This window comes from Hemitrygon akajei, chromosome 5 (assembly GCF_048418815.1).
Source record: "Hemitrygon akajei chromosome 5, sHemAka1.3, whole genome shotgun sequence".
NCBI classification, from domain to species: Eukaryota; Metazoa; Chordata; class Chondrichthyes; order Myliobatiformes; family Dasyatidae; genus Hemitrygon; species Hemitrygon akajei.
In genome coordinates this window covers 79,893,038-79,911,802 of record NC_133128.1, presented here as the reverse complement: position 1 = coordinate 79,911,802, position 18,765 = coordinate 79,893,038, and the positions used below count along the sequence as shown (strand labels likewise).

At 42.0% G+C, this 18,765-nt stretch overlaps 1 protein-coding gene across 3 annotated transcripts in view; it reads right to left on the bottom strand.

Moving 5' to 3' along the window:
- sh3kbp1 (SH3-domain kinase binding protein 1) overlaps positions 1–18,765 on the bottom strand; it is a 225,587-nt gene that overhangs the window by 160,205 nt on the left and 46,617 nt on the right. For all 3 annotated transcript variants that reach the window (XM_073045869.1, XM_073045870.1, XM_073045871.1), the window contains one exon: positions 14,031–14,154. In XM_073045869.1, the coding sequence (XP_072901970.1) occupies positions 14,031–14,154 (124 nt within the window). The remainder of the gene's footprint in view (positions 1–14,030; positions 14,155–18,765) is intronic.

Below are 18,765 nucleotides of genomic sequence, written 5' to 3'. Positions count from 1 at the left end.
ACAGAGCAACCCTGTGGCCATTCCCCTCAATAATGAGTATACTGTTTTGGATACTGTTGTGAGAAAAGACCTCCCAGGGGAATGCCACAGAGACCAGGTTACTGGCACTGAGCATGAGTCTGTAGTGGAGAAAGGAAAGAGGGAGAAGAGGGGAGTGGTAATGATAGGAGACTCAATAGTCAGAGAAACAGTCAGGAGATTCTTAGGACAAGAACAGGACACCTAGATGATATGTTGCCTCCCAGGATCAGGGACATCTCGGATCATGTCTGCAGCATTGTGGAGAGAGAGGGAGGGAGAGCAGCCAAATGTTTTGGTACTTATTGGTTACCGATGACATTGTAAGGAAAAGCAATGAGTTCCTGAAGAGAGTATTTAGAGGGCTAGGCAGAAAGCTGAGAAGCAGGACCTCCAGGGTATTAACTTCTGGATTGCTTCCTGTGCCATGCCCCAGTGAGGGTAGAAACGGGATGACTTTGCAGATAAATGCAAGGCTGAGAAGCTGGTGCATGGGGCAGGGTTTCAGGTACTGGATCATTGGGATCTTTTCTGGGGGAGGTATGACCTGTACAAAAGGGACAGGTTGCACCTGAATTCTAGGGTGAACAATATTCTTGGGGGTAGGTTTCTTAGAGCTGTTGGGAGGGTTTAAACTAATTTGGCAGGCAGATGGGAACTGCAGTGAAGGGACTCAGGATAAGATGGATGGTAAAAACAACAAAGATAGCATACCATCAGACTGTCAGGAAGGGTGGGCACCCTACCCCATACCACAAAACTTCAGAGAGACTTTAGTCAGCCATGCTCGATTAAAGTATCGGTGACGATGATGGCAGCCTCCAGGTGTGCAGTCTCCAGCGTGTTGATGGTCTCATACCATTCCTTGAGAGCCAGGTCAGTATCAGCCTGTAGCGGAATGTACACCGCTGTGGTGATAACAGCCGTGAACTCCCTGGGCAGCCAGTAGGGTATACACAGCAGCACCGGGTATTCCAGGTCTGGGAACAAAAGGATTTGAGAGCATGCACATTCTGGGGGTCGCACCTAGCACTGTTGATCATGAAGCATACCCCTCCTCCTTTACTCTTCCCAGAGAGGTTTTCTGACCTGTCCGTCCAGAATAGGGAGAACCCGGAGGGCTCGACAGCATGGTCCATTATCTCCTCCATCAGCCAGGTCTCCACAAAGCACAGAACGCTACACTCCTTTGTTTCCCACTGGTAGGAGATTCTGGCTCTTAATTCGCACAGCTTGTTGTCCAGTAGGGAGCAGCGGTCAATTTGCACGCCATCTCAGCCTCACCAGGACGCCAGCCCTTCTCCATCGCCTCCAGCACATCTTCTGAAATAGTGGCAGTGTAAGAGCTGATTCTTCCATGGATCAAGCAAGCAGGGGTTCCCAGTGTTTGAAAGGAGGACGATAATGGGTAAGTGCCATCTTTCCGATGTTTAGAACTGCAAGGGTAAAAGGACCCTGATGGCAGTTATATACAGGCCTCCAAACAGTAGCTGGGATGTGATCACGAAAAGAAACAGGAAAGATGTGCAAAGGGGCAATAGTATGATAGTCATGAGAAATTTTAACATGCAGGTAGACTGGGGAAATCAGGTTGGTAATGGATCCCAAGAGAGTGAATTTGTTGAATGCCTACAACAGGGGTAGGCAATATCTGGCCCGCGAAGCTATTTTGACCGGCCCGCAAGCAAATATTGGGATACTATGCTTATCCAGCCCGCAAGCAATTTTTCCTTATTCTGAGTGTTTCACGTGACCACACTGATGGACATGCAAGGTGTCGTGTTACACTGGCTCCAGGTTCCATTTTTTCCCAAACCAAACACTGGTATATAACAATGATGGGAAGGCAGACTATCTTATTAATATGTATTAGATACACTCCATACACACACAGGGTTTCAGATGGGATCATTCAAATTTGTAAACAGAAACATCTGCAAATTTGTAAACATCTGTGTTTTAACAAGAAACCCACACTAAATATCCAGATATTTACAGGTGCTACGATACTTGTTGAATGACTCGCATTTCGAAATAAAATTGAAGAAAAAAAATCCAATGCAATGAATACAAAACACAGGAAGGTAGACACTGAGTGCCAAAATTACCAAGACACTTTCAGTGAAAATTCCAGTGAAAATTAAGGAAATACCTGTGCCAATTACAAAGTCTCAAAACGTACTGCAGAAAAGATGAAGCCTTTTACAGATGGAGAGTTTGTCAAAGAATATTGACTGGCAGTGGTGGATATTGTTTGTCCTAAAAAGAAATCTTTATTTGCAACTATCAGCCTGTCAGCAAGAATGATTGCACGGCGAGTTGAAGAAATGTCAGTAGATGTTAAAAGTTGTTTAAGGGATGCCTGCAACTAATTGCATTTTTTTCAATTACGTTTAATGAGAGCACGGATTTGAGAGACACTGCTCAATTTGCAGTGTTTGTGCAAGGAGTGACCCCAACTTTTCAAATTTTTGAAGTTTATTCAAATAATTCCTATGAAGGACATGGTTACTGGAGCAGACATTTTTGAAACTTTGTTGAAAATGATGTCAGAAATGAAACTTAATGTGTCGAAACTAATTGGCCTCGCAACTAACAGGGCACCAGCAATGGTGGGGCAGAAAAAAGGCATCATCGCATTGCTGCAAAAACTGACCAGTAAAGGTTCCTTTTATTACCACTCGTAATACCAATCATTAGCTTAGAAAGGATGAAATATGTAAGTAAGCTAGCAAACAATATCAAGATGGATAAAAAAAACTTTTTCCAAGGATATAAAAAATAAAAGAGAGGTGAGTGTGGAGACAGGACCACTGGAAAATGAGGCCAGAGAAATAATAACGAGGGCCAAGGAGATATCAGATGAACTAAATGAGTATTTTGCATCAGTGAAGACACTAGCAGTGTGCCAGGTGTTGTAGGGTGTGAGGGAAGAGAAGTGAGTGCAGTTACTATTACAAGGAAGAAGATGCACAAAAAGCTGAAAGACCTAAGGGTACACAAGTCATCCAGACCAGATAAACTATAGCCTAGGGTTCTGAAAGAGGTAGCTGTAGAGTCTGTGGAGGCATTTGTAATGATCTTTCAAGAATCATTGGACTCTGGCACGGTTCCGGAGGACTGCAAAATTGCAAATGTCACTCCACTCTTTAAGAAGGAGGGAGGCAGCAGAAAGGAAATTATAGACCAGTTAGTCTGACCTCAGTAGTTGTGAAGACTTTGAAGTCCATTGTTAAGAATAAGGTTATCGAGTACATGGTGACACAGGACAAGATCAGACAAAGTCAGCAGTGTTTCCTTAAAGGAAAAACTTGCCCAACAAACCTGCTGGAATTCTTTGAGGAGATTACAAGTAGGATAGATAAAGGAAATGCAGTGGATGTTGTATATTTGGACTTTAAGAAGGCCTTTGACAAGGTGCCACACATGAGGCTGCTTACCAAGTTAAGAACCCATGGTATTACATAAAAGTTGCTGGTATGGTTAGAGCAGTGGCTGATTGGTAGGAGGGAGCGAGTAGTAATAAAAGGAACCTTTTCTGGTTGGCTGCCAGTGAAAGTGAACAGTAGTGTTTTGCAAGGTTATGGACCACTTTTTTTTATGCTGTATATCAATGATTTACATAATGGAATAGAAACATAGAAATAGATGGCTTTGTTGCCAAGTTTGCAGATGATACATGGATTGGTGGAGGTGCAGGTAGTGTTCAGGAAACAGGAAGGCTGCTGAAGGTCTTAGACAGATTAGAAGAATTGGGAAGAAAGTGGCAAATGAAATACAATGTTGAAAAATGCATGGTCGTGCACTTTAGTTGTAGAAATAAATGTGCAGACTATTTTCTAAACAGGGAGAAAATCCAAAAATCTGAGATACAAAGGGACATGGGAGTCCTTGTGCAGAACACCCTAAAGGTTAACTTGCAGGTTGAGTCGGTGATTGGTGAGGAAGGCAAATGCAATGTTAGCATTCATTTCAAGAGGTCTAGAATACAAAAGCAGGGATGTGATACTAAGGCTTTATAAATTCTGGTGAGGCCTCACCTTGAGTATTGTGAACAGATTTGAGATCATCATCTAAGAAAAGATGTGCTGGTATTGGACAGGGTTGAGAGGAGGGTCACAAGGATGATTCCAGGAATGAAAGGGTTATCATACGAGGAACATTTAATGGTTCTGGGCCTGTATTCGCTGGAATTTAAAAGAATGAGGGGTGATCTCATTGAAACCTTTCGAATGTTGTAAGGCCGAAACAGAGTAGATGTGAAAAGGTTGGTTCCTAATGTGGGAGAATCTAGGACAAAAGGCTACAGTCTAAGGATGGAAGGGTGTCCATTTAAAACAGAGATGCAGAGTAATTTTTTTATCGAGAGGGTGGTGAATTTGTGGCATTTGTTATCACTTGGTGTGGAGGCCAGGTCATTGGGTGTGTTTTAGGTGGAAATTGATAGGCTTTTGATTGGCCATGGCATCAATGGTTACGGGAAGAAGGCCGGGGAGTGGGGCTGAGGAGGGGGAAGAAAAAGATCAGCTATGATTGAATGGTGGATTAGACTCGATGAGCCAAATAGTCTAATTCTGCTCTTATGTCTTATGGTCAATATGGACTAATGACCATTTAATATTTAACTCAATTTTATAAGTATAAGATGTGCAAGAGCCTCAGATTAAGTTGATTTGTAATGTCTTCCTGCTTTTTCTCTGTTCACTACCATCTCCAATAACAAATCTCAAAATAGTTTATTTATTATCATCATTACATTGAAATGTCTAACAACTTCAATCAACTAACTGTTTCAAAGAATAAAGATCATGTCTTTGTGAGCAAATGCTACACCTTAAGGCAAAACATCTCACATTTGCATATTAAATAAAGACCTTAAAATTACTGACAGGAAAATCTGCAGTTGCTGGAAATCCGAGCAACACACACAAAACGCTGGAGGAACTCAGCAGGCCAGGCAGCATCTAAGAGTACAGTCGACATTTCAGGCCGAAACCCTTGGTTCTTCAAAGACATTCCATAAGGATAAAAGTGAAATTTATTAAGATTTTACAGCTATTAACAAGATTAACAACTTTTACTAGGCAGTAAATAGCAGAGCTTGTGAGTTGTGAAACATTACAAAGATCAGTGCTTAGAGTTCAGCAATTTTAAATTAATTACTCAGACATGGGAATGCTATTATAGCAAAGGGTAAAATGCAGTATGATTAGTTAGAACAAACCTATCAGGCCCCTTTATAGAGGGATAAGGATCAAGATTACCTGAAGATCTTAGTTCATTCACCAAAGCCCAAAAAATGTATCAATGCTATTCAGAGACCAATATTTCCTGGACCCCAGCATCTGCATACATTGCAGGAATTTAAGTGATTCAAGTCTGAAAAATTATCTCAACCCTTTTGTCCTATATTCCCAACCCTGGAAAGTTACAATAGGCGCACGAGTAGTTAAAGAAAAGTGCATCTTTTGTGCTGTGCCATGACATAGTGCCAAAGCCTTTGATATGAATCTACCCTGGGGAGAAAGGGGAAGTTGCAATGTGGATGAAGAATGTGGTTCCTTTCATTCACCCCAGGTAGCATTAAGGTTGATTTGTTCTGTTAGTTGGTTCATTCACCAACCACAATGAAGTCACTATAATGTTTTTATTTGTATTTGGTGAGCTAACTGACCAACAAAAAAGGATGAGATATAAAACAATAGAGAATAATTACACAACAGAAAACTGCTCCACAAGCTCTACCATCATGATTTTAAAACCCGGACTCCTTTTCTTAATTTCCTCCACCTCTTAAATCTACCTCTAAGTCCATCAACCCAACTTCCTCATTTTAAGAAGAGTTAATTTTTGTTTGCTTTCGTTAACAACAACCTCTTGGAAAAACCTTACAACAATGAAGATGATATATGAATGGAAGTTTTATTGCCATTGATTCAACTTTTAACAAAACAAAATTAATTTGTTGTTCATCCAAAAGGACCAATTGGCAAGAATACCCAACCCATCAACCTGAATATCCACTACATATCTGACAACAATCTGAAGAATACCAAAAGTTATTTAAAAAACACAATGCATTCCAAGATTCAGGTAAGAAAAGTTACAAAAATCAGGAAACAATAAGCCAGTTAGCCCACCATCTATAATTGGGGAAAATGGGGGAATTCATTTTCATGGTCATATCAAGACATTTGGAAAACCATCAGACAATCAAGCTGAGCCAGCATAGTCTTCTAAAACTAAAGTGTTATGTAGCAGATTTACTGGAGCTCTTTGAGGATGTAACAGACATGATGGATATAGAGGAACAAGTAGATATTCTTAAAGGATTTCGGTAAGGCATCAATATTAATGGTCATGCCACAAAAGAGTGCAGTGATGAGGGCAAGATATTGGCATGGATTATTGATGAATTAAAACAAAGTTGGATCATTTTTAGATTGGCAATCAGTATCCAGTGAGATGCAACAGAAAACAGTGCTGGGCATCAACTACTTACAAGTGAAATTTATGATTTGGTTGAAGAAATCAAGTGCACTGCGGCCAAATCGGTACATGGTACTAAGATAGGCAGGTTAGTAAAAGTGGAGTATGATACAAATAGTATGCATGAGGATATAGACAGCTTATGTGAGTTTTGTTTTTGGAAGGAGCAGAATGAGGATAAATATGAGATTAGGCATTTTGGAAGTAAAAATGAGAATGGAGCAGGATGACAAAATAATTTTGTGAAAAAAGGATGCCCTAGTGTATGGAACAAAGATTGGAATGCATGTACTATCTAGCAATTAATTATCAAGGCTACTGGAATGTTGATCTTTAATTTGCAAGCATTCAAAGTATAAAAGAAGGGAACTTTCAAGGTAGCTTGGTGAGTGTGTGAAGTTCATATTTAAGGAGGGATATAGTTGCACTGGAGGTAATGCACAGGGTTGTTACCTGGGACATATGAAGAAATATTCCTCAAGTTGGGCCCATAATGATTGGATTTTAGAAGAATGAGAGGTTATTTTATTGAATCATCAAACATTCTGACAGGGTTAGACAGAATAGGTGCTGAGAGGATGTTTGGTCATATTTAAATTGAGGGCACCTGGTTTCAGAATAGATGGGTGCCAATTTGAGTGGAACAACCACAAGAATTTCTCCTCTTAATGGAGGACTGTGACTTTTGAATTGTCAACACTTATGACCCGAGAAGGCAAAAACTTACTTGATGTTTGAACTGAGGAGAGGCTGAGAAACTGGTTTTGAGACCAAGGTTGGATCAACTATGATATTATTGAATGATGGTGCATTGTCAAGATGAGCATTTGGTTGAATCCTGTTCCATAATTTGCCAGACTTCTGTATCAACATGCACTAACAGAATTACAGAACCTTGTAAACTAAACAAAGAAATGAACACAACTCTTGCTTCATATATCTCCCTATTGACGCAAAGTTTGTGAACCCTTTGCAATGACCTGGTTTTCTGTATTAATTATTCATAAAATGTGTTCTGATCTTCATCCAAATCACTATAAACAGACAAACACAATATACCTAAACTAACAACACATAAACAATTGCACTACTTCTCATCAATACTGAGTACACCTTTTAAATAATCACTTCTAAGTTCAAAAAAGTATGTGAACCTCAGGTGTAATGCCTTCTACAAAACCTGTTTAGAGTCAAGTGTTCTAATCAATGAGATGAGATTGGAGGTGTGGGTTGTAGAGGTGCCCTGCCCTATAAAAGACACACAAAATCAAGTTACTGACGGAGCCTGCTCTTCTCAAGAAAGATCTGTTTATGTGCACCATGTCTCAATCAAAACAACTTTCAGAGGACCTTAGAAGAACTGTAGAAATGCACGAAGCTGGAAAAGGTTACAAAAGTACTTCTAAAGACTTCAGTGTTCATCAGTCCACGGTATGAGAAACTGTCTACAAATGGAGGAAATACAGTACAGTTGCTGCTCTCCATAGGAGTGGGCATCCTGCAAAGATTACACCAAGAACACAACGCACAATGCTGAAGGAGGTGAAAAACAACCCAAGGGTAACAGCAAAAGACCTGCAGAAATCTCTAGAACTTGTTAAAGTCTTTGTTCATGTGTCCACTATAAGAAGAACACTGGAAAAGAATGGTGTTCATGGAAGAACATCATGGAGGAAACCACTGCTCTCCAAATAAAAACACTGCCGCATATCTCAAGTTTGCAAAAGACCAACTGAACATTCTGCAATGTTTTGTGGACAGATGAGACAAAAGTTGAACTCTTTGGCAGAAATGCACACAGCGATATTTGGAATTTGCACTCTAACACCAAAACCTCATCCTAACTGTGAAGCAGGGTGGAAAGAGCAACATGGTTTGGGGCTGCTTGCTGCCTCAAGGTCTGGACAGCTTGCATTCACTGATGGAGCAATGAATTCAAAATTGTAACAAGAGATTTTGCAGGAGAATGTCAGGGTAGCAGTCTGTCACCTGAAGCTTAATAGAAGCTGGATAATGCAACAAGACAAGGCACAAAACACAAGGCTAATTCAATAAAACAATGGTTTGAAAAAGAAGAAAATTCATGTTTTGGAACGGTCGTCAGATTCCAGACCTTAACCCAATTGAGATGCTGTGGCATGACCAGACAGCGGCTGTTCATGCAAGGCATCCCAGTAATGTTGATGAACTGAAACAGTTTTGGATGGAGGAATGGTCTAAAATTTCTTCCACAGTTGATCAAGTCTGATCAGCAGCTACAAGAAATGTTTGGTAGAGGTTATTGCTGCTCAAGTAGGTTCTACCAGTTATTAAATACAAGGGTTCACATACTATATCCAGCCTGTGAATGATTAAACAATGTTCAATAGTTTTATTTAATATCAGACAATGTATACAATACACAACCTGAAATTATGTGTTCAATAAAGACTTTTGTGTGTTATTAGTTTAGACAGATTGTGTTTGTCTATTATTGTGACTTCGATGAAGATCAGACCACATCTTATGAGTAATTAATGCAGAACACCAGGTAATTGCTAAGAGGTCATAAACTTTGTCTGGCAACTGTTTATACATCACAGACAGCAGAGATCCCAGCACAGACCCTGTTTAACAACACTAATTACAGACTTCCAGCTTGAAAAAGTCCCTTTGACCACTACCCTGCCTTCTATGCACAAACCAGTTCTGAATGCAAACAGCCAATTCACCGCAGTCCCTATGTATCCTAATCTTCTGGATTGGCCTCCCATCAGGGACTTCGTGAAACACCTTACTAACATCAACTGACTAAATATAACCAGAAGATCTAGAGCCAGAATCATACAGTGCAAAAACAGATCCACACAGACCAAGTTGTCTACCTGAACAAGTTCCATTTGCCAGCACTGGCCCAACATTTTACATATTCTTTTACCCTAAGCATCAAACCAAGTACTGACTTAATCCATAGTTTGCAAGGAAATTCCCTGACCAAGTCAGATACATTAATTTCTTAAAATAAGGAAGATCCAATCAGCTTTCAGTTCTGCAATTATTTTGGGGTAAAAGTCATCAGTCTGATTCTGTTTCTCTCTCCTCACATGCCTGACCTGCTAATTAGAGCCAGCAGCTGCAGGTTTTACTTTTAGATTTTAGCTTTTAATTCCAATTTCTTGATTTAAAGTACACAACTAAATCAGCTATCTGAGCATTATCACATTGCAAGTGACATTTCAGAGGTCAGGCAGGTTACCAAGCTTTTATTCAACAATAACGGTCAATAACTAGCTGGCTAGCATCCTTCAAACATTCTTTTTTCTTATTACATAACCTTTGAGCAAAAATATCCTTCTGCACCAGCCAACCAGTTGGGCATCTTACAGAAGCACATAAAATTATAAAAAGGAAAATGGGTAAGATAGAAGAAACAAGAGAAAATCTGCAGATGCTGGAAATCCAAGCAACATGTGCAGCACATGGAGGAACTCAGCAGGCCAGACAGCATCTATAGAAAAGAGTAGAGTCAACATTTCAGGCCGAGACCCTTCAGCAACACTGGAGAAATAAAGCTGAGGAGCAGATTGAAAAGGTGTGTGGGGGGGGGGGGGGGGGGGAGAGAAACACAAGGTGATAGGTGAAACCAGAAGGGGGAGGGTTGAAGTAAAGAGCTGGGAAGTTGATTGGTGAAAGAGATAGAAGGCCACAGAAGAAAGAAAAGGAGGAGGAGCACCAGAGAGAGGCGATGGGCAGGCAATGAGTTAAGATAAGAGAGGGAAAAGGGGATGGGAAAAGCTAAATGAGGATTTTATTCCTTCCTCTCCCTTTTGAAACATCAAAACCCCGGAACATTCAGCAGTCATTCCTGCGCTTGTGACAGACAAATCTCCATAATGGCCACAACGTCGTAGTTCATTATACTGACCTTTGTGTCAAGTTCAGCACCCTGATTCCTGATACTTCTTGCATTGATATAGACAAACTTCATCCAACCCTGACTGCAATTTGCCCGATCAACTGCCTATCCTTCCTCACAGTCTCAATACACACTGCCTCTACTTGTATACCAAATGTCCCATCCTGTGCCTCATCAATCTGGTTGCCATCCACCTGCCAAATAAGTTTAAACCCTGTCCAAAAGCTAAATTGGCCCCTCTCAAGTTCAGGTGCAAGCTGTCCTTTTGGTACAGGTCATACCTTCACCAGAAGAGATCCCAATACTCCACAAATCTGAAATCCTCATCAGTGCACTAATTCTTCAGCTACACTTTCATCTGCCAAATCACACAATTTTTACTCTCACTGGCACATGGCACAGGCAACAATCTAGCAACTTACTATCCCTGAAGTCCCGCTTTTCAGCTTCCTCCATAGCTCCTTATATTTTCACTTCAGGACCTCATCCCTTTTCCTCCCTATGCCATTGGTAGCAATATGTATCACGACTTCTAGCTGCTCACACTCCCCCCTTTAGAATGCTGAGGACCTGATCTGAGATGTCCCTGACCCTGACAGCTGGGAGGCAACATACCAGCTGGGTGTCTCTTTCATATCCACAGAATCTTCTGTCTGCTAACTACTGAATTCCCTTATCACCACTGGACCCCTCTTCTCTCCCTTCCCTTCCAAGTCACAGATCCAGACTCAGCGTCTGAGACCTGGTTGTTGCAGCTCCTCCATGGCTGGTCCCTCCCCCAGAATGAATCTAAAGCTGTTATTGAGGGGGAAGGGCCAAGGGCCACATGGGTACTTTCACTGTCTATCTATTTCTTTTCCCTTTCCTGACAGTCACCCAGCTACTTGCCTTCTGCAACTTAGGGGTGACTATTCCCCCTGTAGACCCTAGCTACCTCCTCCTTATTCTCCTGCATGAGCTGTGCAGCTGCAGCTTCAGTTCCCTATTTTGTTGTAAACAAATTTTACTTCATGTTTCAATACAATAGTACAGGTACTAAAAATACCACTGTACTTAATATGTAAGCAAAGTATCAGCACTCAAATTGCAACAGCTCAAGCTGTCTCAATGAAAATTCAAGTGTAATGACCCAGAGTCAAGATAAAATCCAGGAAATAAAATCAGAGAATTAGTGAAACCAATTTCACCAGGAAAACAGTTTCCTTTGACATTCATTCACCTGTGATGCACTTGCATTAGACTTTAAATATCATCAATGTTTTCAACACCCACAGCCAGTTTGTTTTTGATTATAGACTGCTAATATTTGAGAACAGTTACCGATGCTTCACTTTGCTGGCATTTTCAAAATCCCAGAACCCACAGCAAAGCATCAAAAGCCAGTTCTGCAGCAACTACTGTATCAATACTACAGTATATCACTTTGTAGCATTACATATTCATTCAACAAATTTTAATTTACTTTCCTCTTGAACTTCCATGGCACACAACTATTATCTTTAATAGCAGTTTTCAGAACTAATCTTTCAGGCAAAGTATCCAATAGTAGATGACCAGATTCACATGCATACATACAGTAGAAACATATTGTGGTGAGCATTTGGTCTATAATGACAGACGAGGAAGCTCCATGTTAGGGAGAACACCGGGACGGATGATAGTGATGGTTGACCCAGTGTCCACCAATGCACAGCATCTGATGCCCTCCACCACGCAGTCCATGTATAAGCCTTGCTCTTCATCCAAACAGCCCACCCAGAGGGGCGACAATGGAGTGGTTCTGCTGGAGGACTCAGGTGGCGCTGCCCACTCAGCATTTCTCAATGGCTGCTCTGAGCTGTGATGTGGTGGCAGTGCGCGGCACACCAAATGACTTGCCTCACCACACCAGTAGCAGACGTTGTTTTGTGGCCGGCTGTGGGGTCGGCGCGGCGCTGTTCCAACCTGTCTCGCAGGCTCCTCCTCATCAGTTTCTTCCTTTGCCTCAGTGACACAGGTCCAGGTTCACTGCATGGGGGGCGATGCTGGAAAACATTGGGTGGCTAAGTGCCCTCTCTGTCTCAGTCAGCGCCTCATCCAGCGAAGATGGCAATGTCAGGCAAACATGCTGCCAAAGGTGCTCCGGTGTCAGCGCCTTTACAAAGGTGTGGAGGGTAAGCTCTTCCTGGGCCGCGGGAGGGAACTCGGGGTAGCCATGCCCAGCACAGTGGTGGAGATCTGCTTCAAGCACCCCAAGTTTTCTCCCATACAGCGCCGTCTGCTGCACAGTTCTTCCCTCACTGCTTCCACCCATGGCCTCTGCTCGAAACACCGCTCGAGCACCACTACAAGCGCCCTGTAGTCACGCTGCTCTCCAGCGATAGGTTGAGGAGGGCCTGCAGGGTATCCCCCTCCAGCACCAGGGCAAGATGCACCACTGTTTCGGTGAGGCTCCACCCATTATGCCATGCAGCAACTTTGACTTGCACCAGGTAAGGCTCCAGGCAGCTGGTACTGTCATATCTGGGGAGCTTCAGGGTAGACCTTGAGGTGCAAATCGTCAAGGCCTTTTGATTTTCCTGTCTGCCATGGTTACGGCATCTTGGGTTCCCCAGTGTGGGTCGCTACGGAGGTGAGTGATGCGCCCCGCTCTGTCCTCCTGCACCTGGGGAGCCTAGGTATGCTCGCTTCACTCAGGGAACTTCATTGTGGGAAGGCACAATGCTCTGTTCCCAGGTTCTCCCTCCAGGTACCGTCTTCATGAGCCCTGCCCGTGGATGCAGGGGAGGCATACTGCTCGGTATGCTGCTCACCCTCATCTTATTGCCTGGGTGTTAAGGCACTTTATCTGCTGTCATAGCTCTTCAATCTCATCATCAATCTCACATCCCACTCCTGACACCAATGTGGCGAGCATTTGGTCCATAATGACAGACAATGTAGCTCTTTAACTCAACAACTGCTTTACTGTGATAAACACAAAACAGACTGGGCACCATGACCCACAGAGTGAACCCAACCAGTCTCACACTGACGGGGGAGGTGACCATCACAGACCCCAGTTACAGTTAGGGTGACCCACAAATAAAAAAGCAAGTAACTGTATAACCCAAGCTAAAATATAACAATAAACAAACTGGAACTTCCCACCATAATCCCACAAAAACATTTTAACACAAGAATAATAAACAGTACTGGTCATAAGAAATGCAGGGACAGGCTGTCGACCACACCCCCACCCAGAACGTCACAATATGTTCATTCACTTATTTACAGAGCCTCATTGGCTGTTAACATTTATAACTGACCCACAACTGACATAATGAAGTTAACTGCCCTGATCAGTTAGTGGTTAAACCCAGTCCTGTTGGAGATAGTTATTACCTGGCTATTTGCTATTTATCAATCAATGCCTGTGTGTTGTCTAGTCTTGTGTCACATGTATATGGAACTGGTTGAAGAGAGACAAAATTAATTAAACATCATACAATTGTCAGTGAGAAACCTTCTAACCTCACTATGGAATATTTTCTCCATAAGGTGAATCAATTTGGTGAATACATTTTCTAACACTGGGAACTTTAGGCGAAAGCTAATGCAAATGTTTCAGTACCGACTTTAGTCAGAATTATGGGCATTGTAAATTTACCTTTGCCAGGACTCTTAAGAGTAGGTTCATTTGAAGACACCAGGCTGCCATTGGAGAACTCGCCTCCACACGCCTCTGCAGGTTTTTTTGGTTGATTTTCTTTTTTTGCATCTTTTTTTATTTCCTATAAGAAACAAAGAAGTAAGTTATATTTCTGTTGTACTAGATCTTATGTAAAAAGAAATAAAAAGCTATTGTTATGATAATAAACTAAATCTAAATATAAAATAAAATTTAAAAAAATTTATTTAGAGATACAGCACAGAATAGGCCCTTCAAGCCACACAGCCCTGCAACTCCCTGATTTAACCCCAGCCTGATCACAGGAATATTTACAATGCCCAATTAACCTACTGACCTGTACGTTTTTGGACTGCAGAAGGAAACCAAAGCACTCCGAGGAAACCCTCGGGAAGGAACAAACATATTTGCTTACAGGCAATGCCAGAAATGATCTCCGAACACTGACAACTCAAACTGTAACACTATGCTACCATGGCACCCACAAGGGAGAGTTTGCTGAGTAACTTGGTTTAAAATTCAGACCTTATTAACCAACTTGCCAAGCAAACTCTCCATTTCTAGCAATTCTTCTAATGTTATAGGAATTCAGGGATAGAAGAAATGTATTTTTGTTGTTCATATCACACATAACAATTTTACATTAATTTGAAACTTAAGTGATAGATCTTATATATTGATTCCGTAATGTAAATTGGTTATAATGCAATTGATTGATTGTTATTTGCATTATGTGTGCCATATTGATTACAGTGCAATCGTAATTGGAAAAAACCTATCTGCCCTTTCTGTGCTTTCATTGTAGCCTGTTATGCTACAAGGTAGGTTTCTATAATCGCCATGTCTGTTAGAACGCAGCGATTGTGGTTCCACAGAACTACCTCCATTCATGTTTAAATGTTCAGACAACTCAGGATGTCAGCCACGACCATATCTTGAGGGGGGGGGAGAGGAGGAGGAGGGGGAGAGGAGGGGGAGGCAGGTGTGTGTGTGTGTGTGTGTGTGTGTGTGTGTGTGTGTGTGTGTGTGTGTGTGTGTGTGTGTGTGTGTGTGTGTGTGTGTGTGTGTGTGTGTGTCTGTCTATCTAGACAAGGGCAGCACAGTGATTAAAAATAGGAATGCTACGGCTCTCAGGTTCATCAACTCAGATTAGATTCGGAGCTGTCCGGCTGTACATTCCGTGTTTGACTGCATGGTTTACCTCCCCTCCCCCAAAACCACCATCCTCTCTCATATCCCAAAGGCAGAATGGTTGGTGGATTAATGTGCCTTTTGAGTAGATGAGTAGTAAGAAAATCAGGGGAGTTGATGAGTGGGTATGAGACTACAGTGAGGAATGTAATTGCTGGGATTGCTCCAAAAAAAAACCTATAAACTTGATGGGCTGAATATCTCTAATTTTATATTTTGAGAAAGATGAAATACAAAATTCCTCTTTTAACCCAAAGTTCCAATGAACTTTGATTCTTGATTCAAAATAGATTCATGATCAGTTCCTGTGTATTGGAGGGTAGCGAAAGTTATCCCACTTTTTAAGAAAGGAGAGAGAGAAAACAGGGAATTATAGACCAGTTAGCCTGACATCAGTGGTGGGGAAGATGCTGGAGTCAATTATAAAAGATGAAATAGCGGCATATTTGGATAGCAGTAACAGGATCGGTCTGAGTCAGCATGGATTTATAAAGGGGAAATCATGCTTGACTAATCTGGAATTTTTTGAGGATGTAACTATGAAAATGGACAAGGGAGACCAATGAATGTAGTGTGCCTGGACTTTCAGAAAGCCTTTGATAAGGTCCCACATAGGAGATTAGTGGGCAAAATTAGAGCATATGGTATTGGGGGTAGGGTACTGACATGGATACAAAATTGGTTGGCAGACAGGAAACAAAGAGCAGGGATTAACGGGCCCCTTTCAGAATGGCAGGCAGTGACTAGTGGGGTACCGCAATGCTTGGTGCTGGGACTGCAGCTATTTACAATATACATTAATGATTTAGATGAATGGATTAAAAGTAACATTAGCAAATTTGTAGATGACACAAGGCTGGGTGGCAGTGTGAAATGTGAAGAGGAAGTTATGAGAATGCAGAGTGACTTGGACAGGTTGGGTGAGTGGGCAGATGCAGTTTAATGTGGATAAGTGTGAGGTTATCCACTTTGGTGCAAAAAACAGGAAGGCAGATTACTATCTGAAAGGTGTCAAGTTAGGAAAAGGGGAAGTACAACGAAATCTAGGTGTCCTTGTTCATCAGTCACTGAAAGTAAGCATGCAGGTACAGCAGGCAGTAAAGAAAGCTAATGGCATGTTGCCCTTCATAACCAGGGGAGTTGAGTAAAGGAGCAAAGAGCTCCTTCTGCAGTTGTACAGGGCCCTGGTGAGACCACACCTGGAGTATTGTGTGCAGTTTTGGTCTCCAAATTTGAGGAAGGACATTCTTGCTATTGAGGGAGTGCAGCATAGGTTCAAGAGGTTAATTCAAGTCAAGTGAAGTTGCTTTTATTGTCATTTCGACCATAACTGCTGGTACAGTACACAGTAAAAACAAGACTTTTTCAGGACCATGATGCTACATGAGCAATACAAAAACTACACTGAACTACATAAACCAACACAAAAACTACACTAGACTACAGACCTACCCAGGACTGCATAAAGTACACAGAACAGTGCAGGCATTACAATAAATAATAAACAAGACAATAGGCACAGCAGAGGTCAATAGGTTGGTAGTCCGGTGGCTTGGAGGAAAAATCTGTAACATAATATAAACAGCTGAATGGCGGCTTCCAGGATTCCGTCCGTTTCTGTACTCGCGCCGAGTGTATCATTGCCACAGATGTAGTCCAATTTAATGTCCATTAGAGAGCAGAATGGACAGGAGAGCCGGCCGGCTAAGATTTGTTTTTTCCTTGGCACAGACTCCTGCCCGCTCACCTCGCTTCCGTTTCCTCGCACACCACTTACGCTGTTCCCACCTCTAGCCAGTGGCATCAGGCGACTCTGAGGACTGCAGGCCTGATTCCATCAGCAAGCAGACATTGGAGAGCAGAATGGACGGGAGGGCCGGCCTGCTGGGGCTTACTTTTTTCCTGGCACGGACTCCTGCCCGCTCGCCTCGCTTCCGCTTCCTCGCACACCACTTACGCTGTCCCCACCTCTGGCCACCGGCATCAGGCGATACCGAGGACTGCAGGCCCGATTCCGTCAGCAAGCCGAGGTCGCGCAATCTAACCAGCAGATTTTCATGAAGGTTCGTTTTTGGGCAACCTCTGTATTGTAGCAGTATCTGGCGATGGTAGATAGTCACTCTGTTATCCATTGCCCTAAACCCTAATTGTGCCATAAAATTAAATTTAATTTAAATTAAATTTAAAAACTAAATTAAAGTAGCACCAGATCAAAAAGGCTGCTGCTGTCGTGTGCTGCGCCGCCTACACGAGATGGCGGGACTGTCATATGTTGAAAGATTGGAGCAACTGGGCTTGTATACACTGGAATTTAGAAGGATGAGAGGGGATCTGATTGAAACATATTAGATTATTAAGGAATTGGAAACGCTAGAGGCAGGAAACATGTTCCTGATGTTGGGGGAGTCCAGAACCAGAGGCCACAGTTGAAGAATAAGGGGTAGGCCATTTAGAACAGAGCTGAGGAAAAACTTATTCAACCAGAGAGTTGTGGATCTGTGGAATGCTCTGCCTCAGAAGGCTGTGGAGGCCAATTCTCTGGATGCCTTCAAGAAAGGGTTAGATAGAGCTCTTAAGGATAGCGGAGTCAAGGGATATGGGGAGAAGGCAGGAACGAGGTACTGATTGTGGATGGTCAGACATGATCACATTGAATGGCGGTGCTGGCTCAAAGGGCCAAATGGCCTACTCCTGCACCTATTGTCTATTAACTCATAACATAATATCCATTCAGACCAGTCATGGCAAAGATAAGATTACAAACACTCAAGACAATGACTTTTACCAAGTACCTGAAAAATTCTTCAAGAAAGCTTTGTCTTGTAACATTCTAAATGGTTGAATGCACAAACCCCACTCAACAAAACAGAACCACATGACTCTGGATATAATCTACAACCAGAATTGGGCATTCAAGCCATAGTTTACTGTGGTTACATTCAGAAAACGGTTTACTGAAAAAAGAAAATTCTTCCTCTATTTTACCAGCTTCCACAATTATACAGCAAGTAGGAAACTATTACACAAAACTTTAATTTCTTCTCTCATACTTGTAAGCATTGCAACATGCAGTCCAAAATTGAAATACAAAGTAGACAAGCAGAAGAAAACTAAACTAATGGCCCAAAATTTCCAATTAAAAGGCACCAAATGTAATTCAACCCACTCACTCCCAGCCGCCCCACCTCCATTTAAATGGACAAAAGCCTGGCAGCCCAAAGAGCAGAATTAAATCAACCATTCAATCTAAAGCTCAACGAAGTCAGTGCACTTACCTGCCTCATCTTAACCTATCTGAACAAGCTATTTTGCTTTTTAATTAAATTCTCCTTAATTGACTTCACTTTTTCTTGGTTTGTTTTAAAATATAAATAGTATATTTATTCTGTTTTAATTTATGCATTAGTCATGGCAAGAGACATTCAAACATTCAAATCTGACAGCACCTATGATGCAGAACAGTCCCACTGTTTGAAAAAGGCAATTTAGAGATGGGGTTTGCCACATATGTTCACAAAGGTGC